The sequence below is a fragment of the Apus apus genome, chromosome 1 (genome assembly GCF_020740795.1).
Source record: "Apus apus isolate bApuApu2 chromosome 1, bApuApu2.pri.cur, whole genome shotgun sequence".
Classification (NCBI taxonomy): domain Eukaryota; kingdom Metazoa; phylum Chordata; class Aves; order Apodiformes; family Apodidae; genus Apus; species Apus apus.
The window spans coordinates 117,166,256-117,181,528 of NC_067282.1; the positions used below are offsets into that span (position 1 = coordinate 117,166,256).

The 15,273-nt window shown below is 34.6% G+C and overlaps 1 protein-coding gene across 20 annotated transcripts in view; it reads right to left on the reverse strand.

Moving 5' to 3' along the window:
- Positions 1-15,273, reverse strand: part of STS (steroid sulfatase) — a 114,596-nt gene that overhangs the window by 77,884 nt on the left and 21,439 nt on the right. For all 20 annotated transcript variants that reach the window (XR_007888384.1, XR_007888385.1, XM_051608202.1 and 17 more), the window contains 4 exons: positions 13,856-14,008; positions 12,019-12,140; positions 9,301-9,423; positions 3,152-3,575 (listed from right to left, as the gene is read on the reverse strand). Coding sequence is in view for 18 of the 20 variants with exons in the window: in XM_051608202.1 (XP_051464162.1) it covers positions 3,152-3,575; positions 9,301-9,423; positions 12,019-12,140; positions 13,856-14,008 (822 nt within the window). In the remaining 2 variants the exon portion in view is untranslated. The remainder of the gene's footprint in view (positions 1-3,151; positions 3,576-9,300; positions 9,424-12,018; positions 12,141-13,855; positions 14,009-15,273) is intronic.

A 15,273-nucleotide genomic window follows, 5' to 3' on the forward strand; every position in this document is an offset into this window, starting at 1 on the left:
CATGCCAACGGCCTGATCTTAAGACATACTGATATATGGAGAAACTCTAAACCACAGTGTGCCAGATTAGATGAAAATAAATTTGAATAAATTCTGTAACAGTGTTTCAAAGACTGAAATGGGACTGAGAAAAAAAAATTAAAAAAAAATATTAACTGTCATCACAAAATTTTGAATGTTACAGCTATGCAATCTATGACTGAAAAAATATAAATCTGCATGAAAATTATTCAACATCATCTGCACAATAGCTTTTAAATATAAACATGTTTGTATGAAAAATCCATTTTCCAGAAGTTAGATTTCATTAGGATTTTTTCTTTTTAATTGTATTCATTGTGATCAGCTATCAAAAATTGTCAGAGTGGTATCCTGTAACATAGAGTGGTACTTTTGTTAATTTCTGATACATTAAAAACAGTTCTTGGGCATTTTCCAAATTTGGATTGTCTGTGCAGCTGGTCAGTAAAAGACACACTGAATACACATGAGTGACAACCACATTGAACTTAACATGAAATAATTAGCATCCATTTGACTTTCAAATACACTGTAAATTCTAGAGAATGTTCTGGTAGGCTTACAATATTACACACTTGCTCTTGGGAAAAAAGGAATTAGAATTAACATAGACTGAGCTTACCTGCCCATTTGTAATTAGGGTGAGCAACTAAATTAGTATTTATTTTCACACACTGGCTCTGACACTTGTAATTGTATATCATATACATTCTTCTCTAGTGCCATCACTAAGCACTGAATATTGTATTTGCTCTTTTTCAAGTTATCTAGGAACAAATGAAAACAGTAATCTACATATCATGGAGTAAGGAAGAAGAAATACAATATCACCTCTCCAGAAACCAGACCAAAGTAAATATAAAAGCACATAGCTATATGCTATGAAGAAATTATAATAAGGCTTGAAAAATATAAAATCTAATTATTTTATCCAGGGTAAGAACTCATAAAGATGGCAATATGTCTAGAAATAGCTAGAAAAGAGAATAATGTCAGAAGTCCATTGCCTGAACTCAGAAGAACCTATAAAGGTAATATAGGTAATAGGTATAATAAACTTACTTAGATAAAACATTTATGTTGAAATTGGTTTATAAATGTGTGTGTGTATATATGCATTCACAAATATTGTTTATAAATATTACATAAAAGGGCTATACAGGAAGTTACAGTGCTGTTGAAGATCAGAGCTTCATCATACATCTATTGGAAAGATAATTAGCCATTAAAACACGCATGATAGCTGATGATTTTTAGTTTGATAAGAAAATGTATTATGAACCAGTTTTGGCAAATTGCTCTGAATTCTTTAGCGTTGGTTGAACTCTGATATACTTATGCACAGGGAATATTGGTGTCCAGGCCTGAGCTTGCTACTTATTTTATCATCTAAATAAAATAAGCCTGCATGACAAATCAAGTGTTGAGTCAAATGTAGTTAAAGGAGAGTTGAGGGAGATTTCTGTGCACAAGAATGTTGTGGAGCAGCCATGGCTTCCAACAACCTGGTGGCCCTTCACTTAAGAGCACCAAATGTCTGACTGCTGGTGTAAGCTGGTTGCCTTTTGATGATCATTGTCCTAAAAATTTTGGTAGACTAGTCAGAAAAGCCATGGTCTACCCATGTATGAACTATACAATGTAAGAGCTAGTGTGTCAAAGCAAATATCGATTTTGTTGCTCACAGTGATATATGGAACAGATCAGTTCAGTAAATATTAATCTAATTACTTCTATCCCCAGGAGCAAGCTTTATGGTCATATACTTTGCATCTGAATTCACTTCAGGGCACAGCTAAGATTGCTCAAATGCCCTAATAGCTTCTCAATACTTTAATGTGTTTGAGTATTCTTTAATTTAACATTGACTCTGAGTTGTCTGGGTTATAATTCTAACTGTAATTGCAGCATTCCTGTACAAAAAGTTTATTGCTAATTACAAGTATGTGCTACTAATCTTGACTTCAATTTAACATAACTTTTATCTGGAAACTATGTTGAGAACTGGGGCCAAGTGCCCAGCTGATGTAAAGCCACTCACTTCCAGTTGAGTCAAAAAAGCAATGTGACTTTGATGATACCTTGTTTTGCCAGCTCTAAACACTAAGCCATACAATAACACTCTGTACATTAATAATATTAAAAGAGTTACTAGCTTTCCAGCATCCATTCCAATCTTGAACTTAACTGTTTTGAGGCTAAATTTTTTTTGTTATTGCATTGAAATCAATGAAGCATTCAGAGATATCAACAAAAATTATGAATCACTACAAGCACATTAAGTACTTGTAAATCACAGAAGAATCAATGTATAGTCAATATACTCAAGAATCTTTCAAAATCACCAAATACTTGATCATCAAGCAAACAACCTCTCAACAGTTTCAAAGGGAGTGTATGTGTGTGTGTTTGTAGAAAACAAAGTACTTTTAAATTAGTTAGAATATAGATGAGAAGACATCTTTGTATCTATCTCCATTGCCAAGAGGAAATAAAGATGTTTTAGTTTATCTAAAAATGCTCATGAGGATGTTGATTGCTGGGAAGACTTATTCACTTAAATTTTATATTAAATATTTTATTTTGGCATGATTAATAGAGATGGCCACATAAAATATTTATAATCATAGAAATCATAGAAAAGCAGAGGCATGAGATCAAGATTTTAGATAAACACTTTCTTGCTAACACTCTTGACGTGTGACCGCATGCAGTCATTCAGTGCAGAAAAGGTAGCTTCTGATTATTTGGTATAAGTTTTCATTCAGCAATGATACCATGCGAATATATTCACAATAACAACCTGATACATAGTTTCAGCATAGTAATTCAGGACTTCTTATGTCTTTGAACATCTTTCTACTTTTGATTAACTATTTTTAGAAATGGTGCAGTTATAAAAGTGACCAAGAAAGCATGTAAACATAAATAGCTTTTAATTTGTATGGAGAAAGAAAGACATACCCGATAGAAATAAACCCAGTCACTTTCACTAAAAAGATAAACTTCAGTAACCTTTCAAAGAAAGAAAAAGATCATGCCCACCAGTTCACTTCTTTTTTTCTACTTTTTTGGAAACATCATCATTGTGAAACACCAGTGTTAACTTGTACCACAGTTAGAAACCTACCTTCCTATAAACTGCACAGCTTCCTTTGTCAGTCTCTGAGTAAGGTTCTCATAGGATAGAGGTTGTTGGATAATCTGATGGTTCCTCATTAAGAAACAGTTCAGATGTCGAAAATGATAAAAGAAAAAAATCAAACCCACAAGTGAAATTGTGGTTATTAACAAGCAGTAACCCAATGCTTGGAGAGGTATTTTGAGGAGGCCAATGTACTGCACTATTGCCAAAGAGACCAGGGTGATTACAGTAATTTGGATTGGGATGACAAGTGATTTCTGAACCCCTTTTAAAAATACGCTGCCTTGGCCAGGTTTGCAGTCTCTAAAATTGGTCACGGGAAGCCCATAAAAGTAATCAAATCCATGACTGAGGGGGTGGTGACAGAAGTCATTACTGCTTTCACAGTTCATCCCAAGATGCCACTTTCCTACAAAGAGAAAAGGACAGGGAACATTTTTGTAGTTAAATCATCAAACTTATAATGTGTTCTATTCCAAACATCAAACTGTCACTGTCTGATTGATATCCACTTGCAGCAGCATTTATTGTGCAGATCCCTATTTTCTATCTAACCTTTCTTTATGCATTCATCAAACACTTTGTTTCATATCTGCCTCTTGGTTTTAGTTAGAAATAGTTTGGCACAGCTCCTGATAGAGACCATTAAATTCTGAGTGGGCTAGCAGGTCACTGAAAAGCAAGAGACCTAACAGGGAGATAAATTAAAAAATGAAGCCTTTTTGCATCTATAGTTAAGTAGTCATAAAAAAACCCCACAAACATTTTGTAGAGGCTCCTGCTTTCTTAGGAAAATATGGAGTCACAAAATATGTTTTCTGAATTTTTTTCTGGCAAATCATTCACATTGAACTAGCTGAAAAACCAAACAAATAATACCACCCCAAAAAACCAAACCAACCAAACAAAAAACAAACAAAACAAAAACAAAACAAAAAAAAACAGTAACAAAGAGGAAATAAATCAATAATATTGAAAGAAACAAGGCATTAATTATTTATGTGATTGCAAAATCTCTGAAATTGCCCATCTCCATCACTGTATGCATACATATATATAGTGAGGGGGATTATTTTTAATATATATATATTTTATGTGCATATGTAAATAAAAAGATAAACAACAGTAAGAAGTAAATTAAATGTTCTCACAGCCTTTTGTCTCACTAGGAAAACATTCTAATTCTGCAATAATGTTGGACACTGACTGACACAAGAAAACAGTGATTCTGATTTGTATTCTAGCAGCATAACCTATGTTCATGCTGATTACAATAAGTATCTAGCTAATTCACTCTATGACTCAGGTAAAACCCCTTACCATATGGTTATGCATCCCTTAGTGCAACAGACCTGTTTTGTAGCTGTTACTTAAATTCAAATGCATAATTAAAAAAAATAAATTCACTTAAGCCTATTGACAAAAAATATTGCTGGAGCCTCTTTGGTCTTAGCAAGGAAATGTTGTTGAATATTTGAAAAAACACGTCACCCTTGACAAAAGAGATGACAATGTATACTGCTGGGCCATAATTTATATATATATATTTTTGTATCAAATATCTAAACATGGACAGCATAATTCAGGGTTTGTGATCTCAAAGAAAATAATAAAAAAGCCCAAGAACCCAGGAAGTCCTCAGCCCCATAGCTTAGTCCAAAGAAATTTGAAATATTTTGTTGTAGAGAATTCAGGATAGACATGGTAGAAAGTACATGAAAGGAAAAAAGCATATATAGAATGTTCCCCTTTCCTGAAGTATCCCAGCTTTTGCACATCTGTAAGAAAGAGCCCCAATGCAGGCAGTCCTGAGCATCTGCTGGGTCTAAACAGGACCATAAACATCCTGCACTTCTGCCTTTGGCAATGACAAATGCAGGTACCACAGTACTAAAGAGGCTGACGATGGAGGTCAGTTCTGATTTTTTTTAACGGTGCCTAGGAAATGGGCTCAATGTCATTATTTCTCCTTCACAAATGACAGAACTAAGGTATGAGATGGGAATGCCATGTGACTAAGCAAAGGTGGAGAAAAATACCACAGAAATGTCAAGCTTAACTGACTATTTAGTTGAGATCTATTCTCCTCGTACCTCTCTTGATGGTCTTAGGTGAGAAATACCTTCTGTGTATCATAGATGCAGGCATAAAAGCATTTTCAGGTCTGCTTATGTGACAGTGAAACAGAGGTCTCTACAGCTTTCTCACCCCATCAGAAGTTTTCCCACTTACTGTCAGATGGCCCCTCACCTGAAGTGGTGTTCTGCTTTCTGCAGATGGAATGGCTCTTGTCACTACTTTTGACATGGACCAGTGAACGTTACTGTGGCCAAAGAAAAAACAGGAATGCAAGCCACTATACTGAATTATTGAATGTTACAATGGTGTCATAAAGGGCGAGCTAAGACTGCAACTTTGAGCCTCATTCTCAGCAAGCAAAGAAACAGATTATGGAAAATAAATCCTTCAGTGTTTTCTCTTAGAAGTCATAAAGACATGACTGTCTTTTCGGAATAACCATAAAGGCAGATGTCTAGCAAGGTGAGCATGAAGCAACTCTCATCAAGATAGATAACTGAAATAAAGTAAGAGGTATTAATCACAAATAATCACAAATTTAATTTTGCTCTTATTTGTCCATCTCAAAACACCTACGACTCAGTAAAATAATATGAAAAAGAAACTCAAATAAACTAAATATACTTTCAAGGTCATCTACTATGACATAAAGAAGTTTGTTTGAACCAGATCTCAATAAAACCAGACATCTCAAGCCAGGACAGAAGAATCTCATAACAACAAATTAGGGCAGAGGAAAACATAGAACCTATTTTTATCGAAAGTGGTTTAGCAAGCACAACAAATTGTTCAATGTCAAGATGAACTTGAGCCTCAAAAAAAGTTTTGTTCAGAAGCAACTTAAGCCAAACAAAGCAGACAGCAGGAGGTTAGCTGGGAAAAGCAAGAGAAGCACTGGTTCACATTACATGGGCAGCTGTGATGGGAAGATGTAATTGCCATTCTCAAATGGCTGATGAGGTAGAGGATTTTGATAGATCCTGCACTATTGTGAAAAAAAAAGAAAAAAAAAAAGTGATGACTGAGTCTACAACATGTTTTGTTCCATTCCTTGTTACAATAACCCCTGCCTTGAGCTGGTATTTCAACAGATTACTGTAGTGTGCTTTACACTCTGAGGCCTTTCTAAATTTGAGAGCAGTGCAGAATGTTCTCACTTCTTTGCCAAGTGAAGCTTCACCATATAGACACTTCACAAAAGTATCATATATATTTCAGCAAATTCTGCCAAGCTTTTGAGTGAAATTTATGCTGTTAAATGGAAATTATGAATACCTTAATAACTTGAGACCCAGGCTTTTTTCCTCTCCTTTGGCCAAAATTAAGATTTCTGCAGAGCAAATGCAATGCAATGAAAGGCAAGTGGAAAAGAGAGGCAAGTCTTATTCAGGCAGGAAACTTCCTTAAGAACTCAGTTTTTCAGAACCCAGAATGCTTTAAAGGCTGCAAAAAATTGTATTTCACCTTTTCACTCAGTTGCAAATGGAAAAGTATTATATATTATATATAATATTGCTCCATTGTATATAATGATCTATCTCTTTTGGTATGATGTTGTGCTTTTAAGATAAATGAAGGTAAGATCAAAGATGCAGAGCAAGATGCAAAAAGAAATATTTCATGTACTCAAAGAAATATATGAAATACATAGCAAAAATCATATAAATATGCATATATTATTAATATAGTCAGGTTTTAAAATGTTCTGTTAATAACTGTTCTACTAATCCTACTTCAAAGATTCAGCAATTCTTGAATTGAACACATCACTACCGTGGTATGTTCAAATATTATAACACCTCATTCTAGAAGAAAGATAAAAAGTTCAGTCTATCCATTAGAAATTTGGAGATAATCTACATACTTGGATTTTAAACTTCTCCGGGTGCTAGATAACACAATGGATAACAGTTGTGAGAAAATGTCAAACTTTATTCAACTGCAATTGAGTATAGTAGTAGTTAAAATAATACTCACTTACTTTCAGTAGAATATTTAGATTAAGGACAGTTACTTCCTACAGAACATCCACATGTTTTGCTCCTCTCCAGGAGGAGGTGAAATATTACATATTCAGTTAACCTGTTGTTTTGAGAAAACTTAATTTCATTGCAGATATTCTAATGCTCTCTTCCTATCAGATTTATTAGATGTCACCTTCTTTGTGTAACAAGGGAAAAATAATGAGGTAAAAGTTAATACTCGAAGTAAATTTATAACTAAAATATATTTAGGGGCATATCAAGCAAGAGGAAGCATATATACAGAGGACAGAAAAAAAATAAAATAAAATAAAGGAAAATCCCTAATGGGAAGAAAAAAATGTCCTTAGAGAGTAAAGGGGAGAAAAACTTGGCCAAAAAAAAGACGTGACATTACAAGTATGAAGAACTGAAGAGCTTCAAATTACCCTTTTTCCAATCCATCACTAGTGCAGGATTTGACAATTAAGTGTTTAGGAATTGCTGAGTTAGATTGAACCAAGCAAAGACTCCCTGACCTAGACCAGTATGATGTAACAAGAATACCAGCAGAGGCAGAAAATGGGCTGGCTGGGAATCGGAGTCTGACTATATCGTCTTCAAATTTTTCTTTTTGTCATTTACATATGCTTTATCCTTAATTTTAAAACATTCCTTGATTTTTGGAAGCCTTCATTATACTCTAAGGATATGATAATATTAGATCTTATGGTTTCCTAGCTATAATTCAGGCCACTTAGAAGAACTTCTCATTAAGCATCATGGAGATAACTTATGGAGATCTAAGTGGCAAGCTGTCATGTTGCAGCAAAAGTAGTTAAAAAAAGAACATTAACTAGGTCAACCCCAGAAAATGAGTTGTATGACAGTGCTTGTTACAAACAAAAATTCTTTTCTTGCAGTCTTGAGTTGAGTATGGAGCAATAGGAATTAACTCCATGATAAACATGACAAATTATAAATGGCTTTTTTGCACTACGGTTCAAATATACCTGCACTAAATATACTTCTGCTAAGACTTTATGGCTTTCTGTTTTGAATCTGTCAAGACATCAAAATATTTTACAGTTTGTAAGACTGAGCTACAGCTAAGTAGGATTTCTACTTATGAATATTGACATTGGTTATCTACATAACACAGGTATTTTTTGAACAGTGGTGTAAATTGTTAGCTTTGCTACACAGCCTGATTTTTTAGACAAAAATTAATCTCAAAATTGCAAGCTTTTGTTACATTTAAAAATCATATTTGGTGTATTCATCATCTAAATTAATGTAGTAACATGCTAGTATGATGTTCTCTAAACAACTATTTCCTGACAATTCCAGTAAAGAAACACATTATGTAATGCAAGTTTTATTTCACAAAAATCTTTAAAATACAAAGTGTAGAATAAGTCAGTGGCCAAGTAAGGAAAAAAAAAAATCACATTATTTAGGCATTATACTTTATGGTATTAAGTCTAATTCTGTTTAATATTAATCTAGTGGAGTTCCATTTACCCATCACTGGGTATTTCTACTGCAGTTAGTTGTAAGAACTATGTTGATAACGAGAAATAAATTTTTGTATTAAACATCTACCACAGGATAAGACAAATTTCCAAATTTCCTAAACATGCCTATTTTTGTATGATTACTAAGAAGAGAATCCAGACAGCCTAGGTACATTATTTCATTATCTACTCTATGGATATATGAAGACTGGTAAAATGAAACCCACCAATGTGCTGACTTTTCTCTTGCAATCAATTCCTCATTGTTTCTCTGTAGTAATCAAACTTCTATTTATACTGAAAACTTTTTGAGAGCTTGACAAATTGAACAATTTTTGAATTTGTTCATGTTTCTTCAGTACCTTACACGATAAGACTATAGCTATGCAAGTGAATTAGACATATTTACCTGATTAGTGCTTCAAATATGTGCGGGAATGTGCTTAGCTTTGTGCTAACCTCATTATGCTGTAGGGGGAAAAAGCTCAGTGCAGACCCTTAACAGCCTATACAGAAAGCTAATGTTCTTTTGATTGAAATGAATTAAAAATAATGCTGTGCATGTATACAGTTTTACCTATTAGAGCTGTTGCATAACCTCTCCGCTTCAGGAGTCTGGAAAAAGTGATTTCTTCAGAAGGAAGTCCCCCGGAAGAGGCAGAAAATAAGAAGACACCAACTCGTGAGAAGGCAGCCATTCCTACATACAATGAAAATGAATGAGACTTGGGTAATATGGTGAAACAACTTCCATTCATTCTTTCTGCGTACCTTTTTTGCTTTAGATAGTATCACGTAAATGACATACTACCACCAGAGGCTAAATATTGCAAGTGGCAGATACAATCATCCATTTAGCTGAGCAAGATATTTTCTGTATTGACACCAGAAATTGAGAATTGGAGAAAGAATTACTTGCTTTTAACTGTGGGGACAGCCAGCACATAAACAGCTTTAGACCCTTCTGTATCTGTTCTAAGGTATAACACACCTGAAAGAAGCTGAGCTTGTATAATTTATTTTTCTTGTACATGGGGAACAAATGGAGCTGAGGATTAAAGGATATCACTCCCAGGTTCTGCTCTCAGAACTTCCACTTTCCTCATATGTCATTTTCTATAAGTCTATGAGGTGATTTTTGAGAAGACACTTGAAGTAGGGAAGTCTTACAGCTGGGCATGAAAATATTATGAGGTCAAACAAGAGAGAGAGAGAGTCTGATTCAGGAAATAGAGTGGCTAAGGCATTCAGCTTTGATGAGAGAGCACCAGTGCTCCAATGGCACACGAAGACCATGCCAAGACATGATTCAATGCACACAGACTGTTTTATCAGGTATCAGCTAACAAGACAATACCTAAATAAGGCACAGTAACTTCTATGTACTGAGAGTCTGAGGAACACAAACGTGAGATTATAAACTTCCCTCAGGATGAGGAACTTGAGAGCTCAGGTTCATGAAAATTAGATTACTAGGATTCCAGTTGAGAGCTGGCTCTGAGTATAGACAGACAGAATGCAGCGTATCTATGCAAATCTGTGCAGATGTATCTCCAGGAAATCTGAATTATGCAACTGGATGATTGCAGTGCCAAGGTTACATGACTAATGTAGACAACCAGAATTTTTCCTCAGGTATCCCTTGTGGTTAGATGAAAAATAGACTTATAAGGTTGGTTTATTTAACAGAGCTCAACCTACCCTTGAAATGTTGACTTTAGTTTTTCACCCCAGCTAGCTTTATTGATAAACAGTTCAGGTAGTTTTAGTCATCTCTACATATTTATATTTCCTCTATATACATTTATTTATATTTATTTTTAGCTACTTCAATCTCTTGTAACTGAAATTAGTGTAATTGCCTTAAATTAACAGAATGAAACTACAGAACTGTGATTTTTTTTTTTTTCCAGCTACCTTTCTCTGAGTTTGTGTCTCATCAAATACTGCATTTCTGAATATTTTTCTTAAGCTCTATTAGCAGGAGTTTTACATTTCTAGCAGTTTTTTCCACATCATAATTCTATTATCTTCTATAACAATCTTTTACTAGTTCTTCTCTGATGTTTGGAAGTAGTCCATATTTAGTACTTTTACAATTTAATTTAGACAAAGTTCAATTCTTGCAACTACACGGAAATGATTAGGTATGACTGAGAGCAGATCAGTTAAAAAACAAAACAACAGTTCAAATGCTAATTTTTCAGAAATAAGAACGAGGATTGCAATGGAAAGTGACCTGTGGCTTTTCCTTCAGCAAATATTAATAGCAATACAGCTGTAACAGGTTTATAAAATTTTCCTTTGCAGCTGAACGTAATGGAAAATTCAGCAAGTTATATTAGCTGGCACTTCTGCAGAAGCTTGTTACTTGATTTGAATGAGCATGAATGTATCAAGTAGGCTCCTGAGTCTTGCTTTGCTTTCATTCCCAGAAGCAAGGACAGGATGTTTTATCACTAATGCACAAGTGATCTGATTAATGTATAATGATCCTTGCTAAAAATTATGTTAAGAGAATGTTAAACTTGCACAGCTAAACACTGAGGAGCTCAGTCCCAGCACACTAAAATAAACAGAATGGATCTTCACTGACTCAAATTGGCTTTGGATCAGGTATAAAAGTAGAAGTTATTAAATGCATATATTCATAGGATACTTAACACCGTGTATGGGTAGATATGGAACAAAAATACTTAGAAAGAACAGAGATTTTTTTTTCTTTCTTCTCAGTTTTAAAGACTGCTTAAATACCTTAATGAATTGTCCTTCCTGTCCTCCTCCCTCTTCCCCTTAAAAAACTACAATTCGTCTAAACTGGAATGTTTTGTGGAAACAGAAATGTCTGACTGGAAGGATTTACACTGGGTTCTTCCATTTTGTCTTTCTAGATCCACCTCTGCGATCAACACTTGGGGTGCCCACCAACATCCTGGGAGCAGCCTGAATACAACTGGAGAAGCAGGCAGAGAGCTCAGGGTTATTTGAAGAGTGGAGGAAATCGATGGCATTTGTGTGCTCCTTACTTTAAATAATCATCATCAGATTTTTTCCGCAGTATTTAAACAATAATACTTTTCTCAATATAAAAAGCTTTATTTTTGCATTAACACTTCTGAAATGTGAAGATTTCCAATATATATGGAAAATTTCAAATGCTGACTAACTTGGCTGGGCTTGATTAGTCACTGAAATGACCCAGTAATGATACAGATAGCAAGAAAGGGCAGAGAAAAACATGCATAGTTTACCACAGATAAAATATGGTATTTATATATAAATAATGGTATTTTACCTGATCTGATAGGATATCTTCCTGTCATGAAAGCTGCCCTGCTTGGAGTACAAAGTGGGGATGCTGCTATATGCTGAGTAAGTGTTACTCCTTCCTCTGCCAGTCTGTCAATATTAGGGGTTCTAGAAAAGCAGGAAAGAAGCCAAAAGAATACACAAAGATCTTTTTTTTTTTTTTTTTACAGGTATAGTGAGATCAAGGCATCCAAGGCCAAAACTATCAGGAAAATAAAGACTTACCATATGCAAATTATCAAAACCACGGTGGTATTCCAATTCTAAATGCTATCATGTTCAACATTTCTATGTCAGGTGTTAACACTGAACTGAGACACTGTGATATTGAGACAAAAACCTTTTTTCCCACTTTCATCTGCTCTCCAAATCATTCTATGTTGCTATGATTCATGGCCAATGCTAAACTGTGACACCTGGACATTTTGTATTGTAATCCTTTTTAATTCATGCCTTGCCCCAGAACTGCAACTTTACTACTTACATGGCCTTTCTGTTTCACCAACAGGGAGAGGAGAGGCTGGAGGAAGGTTGTGCTTATTTACTCCCTACTTGGTCCCCCTTCTGCCTTTGCCTAGCAAGTTTTTAGGGGAAATTCAAATTGTTAGGACGCTCTGTTTGGCTCTATATTAATGGTGTTTATATGTCTGACATGACTACATCTGCAATATTAAATCCAGGAGCACATCAAAATTTCCATATTGGCATGGGAAACTTGTCTGTGATCTGGCTCATCAGGCAGATGAAAACTGGTTCCTACAAGGAAAAATCCCATGCCCAGAAAAAAAATAGGAATGCAGACTGGCCAGGAGCTACAGCATGCTCTGATAGGTTCCTGACTTGGGAAATTAATTACCATGAGCTCAAGGCACACTAGAGGTCTCATAATCTAAGCCTGAATAGTCAGAAACATTACATTTCCAACATTTCCTAACATTAATTCTTTGCTATCTATAGTATCACTTATTGATAACAAGCAGTTATGAACTGTGGCGTGTTAAATTTCTTCATACTCCAAAGATGCAATTCTGAATTCTCACATCAAAGAACATAGATCTTGGAGCAGTTCTGGTACTTGTGGGAGGATTCATCCAAGCATTGGTGTTGTATATACTTTTTTCCTGTTTAAATTACAAGCTGCAACCTGAGTTGTTTTTTGGGTTGGTTTTTTTGTTTTTTTATTGTTGTTTTTTTTTTTCAGTGTGAGTTACAAGAAGTTTTTACCTGTTACTAACTTCAGGAACAAGACTTTAACGTTTGACAGGATGGTGCTTTTAGTCTGAATCTCTTATTTAACTGGATCAAAGATTTTGCTCTACTGAAACACAATGAATAGGTAAAACTTGTCCTATTTACAGAACCATCATATCAATAGTAAGGATCATACAGGTGAATACTGCTGCATTACTGAGGTACATTAACGTTTGTGTAGATGAATTTATTGACTACAGTATGAAGAGAAATGATGGAAGGAAGTCTAAACCTTATTCCCAGTTGGTTAGTAACAAGTTTGTTTCAAATAATGAGTGCTTAAATATATGCTTAATTCATAATCGTTGCGTCACGTGTATTTTAAAAGACAATTGTTGGTTACACTTTGCTTCTCTAAGATCTGCTCTTACTTGGCTTCTCAATTGTCTGTAATGCAACTTTCCAGTGGGATAAATACATCAGATAAGTATTCTTTTCTAATTAAGAAAGATCAAATATTCTGTTCTCTGGAAAGGTTATTAACTCCAGTCAGTTATAAAGAAGCTAGTAAAATCTCTGAATGTTTTGGGATTTTTAATTTTACAAATTCATCGAAAAACTCTAAAGCATACCTTAAGGTTCTGTTCCCGTAACATCCTAGGTCTCCAATACCAAGATCATCTGCCATCAGTAAAATGACATTGGGATTTGAAGCACTGTGTGTTTTCACACTGTTTATGGCACACTGGAATATTATTAGAAATAAAAGGAGTCTCATCTTCTTCCTGGTGTGTAAGAAAAGGCAGAAAACATAACAGATAGACTGTTGTGTTGTTTGGTTTTTTTTAATATTTGACTGTTAACCTAATTCAGGCCTATAGAAAGAAAATTAGATTGCATATTTTTATTTGGCTTTTTTTTTCACATGAAGTTTTTTAAACATTATTTTATCTCTCATATTTCTTAAAAATAAAAAGCCATCTCTTAGTATATAGCTAATTTTTCCTTCCATCCCTTTAGATAGATGAAACCTTTAAATAAAGGTTTTAAATACATATTTTTTTTAGGTATAAATGTGATTTGAGAAACACAGAAATTGCAAGCATTGAGGACCAAAATTTTCCAGGTTCATTGTTGAAAAAATGTTCATCAGTTCTGCTATTGAAAGAAATGGCTGAATTTCTCTTCAACAAGGGAAAAAAAAATAGCTAGAGTTTCTTGAGAGGAATAAGTATAATGGAAAAGGGGTGAAAAGATGCTTTATCAAATTATTGGAAGGAATGTTTCAGAAAAAGCTCTTTACAAAAGTTTTAAATATCAGGGTCTACAGCAAAATGCTGTGAAAATATTTGATATCACAGTATTCTATAAACAATGATCATGCTATAACCAACTTCAAACAGGAAGATGAATGTATTGTACACAATACTACAATATTATATACTTTTTTTATAAAAGCACAGTCTATTTGCAGATGTGTATGCTATGAATGCTAGCTTACCTAAACAGAGACTTGACATAGCTCTGTTTTAAACTGCATTGACTATGCCTTTGCTGAAATTAAGTGATGGAGTGTGGCAGGTATACACATAAAAAAAGAATAGAGACTGTCTCTCTTTGCCCCTAGTAATACTGCCATTTTTTCTGGATGCAGGCAGCCTTTTCCAAATGCTGGTGACGCATGATCACACCTGCACTCATTATTATGCTGGGACAAGAAGGAAAGCAGAGGAAATCAAGACTGAGATAGAAATTTGAAAGTGAGGAGTTGGAAAATGAACTAGAAACAAGACTTTCCAGAGAGAATAGGGACAGCAGGTCAAGAAAGAAAAAACTTGTAAATCAGTGAGTTATGGTAGATGAAAGTAACTGCAGTGAAGATTAAGAAGCCAGGACTGGAAAAGCTGGTACAAAGATCTTGTGCTGAAAACAGGGTCCATCATCCAGTGAGCAAGAAGCATCCACACACAGTAGAGATACTTGCTTTAATATGCAGTTCTGTGGAGAGAAGGGAGTAGGGCAGTATTCCACAAAGCAACATCAACTTCTG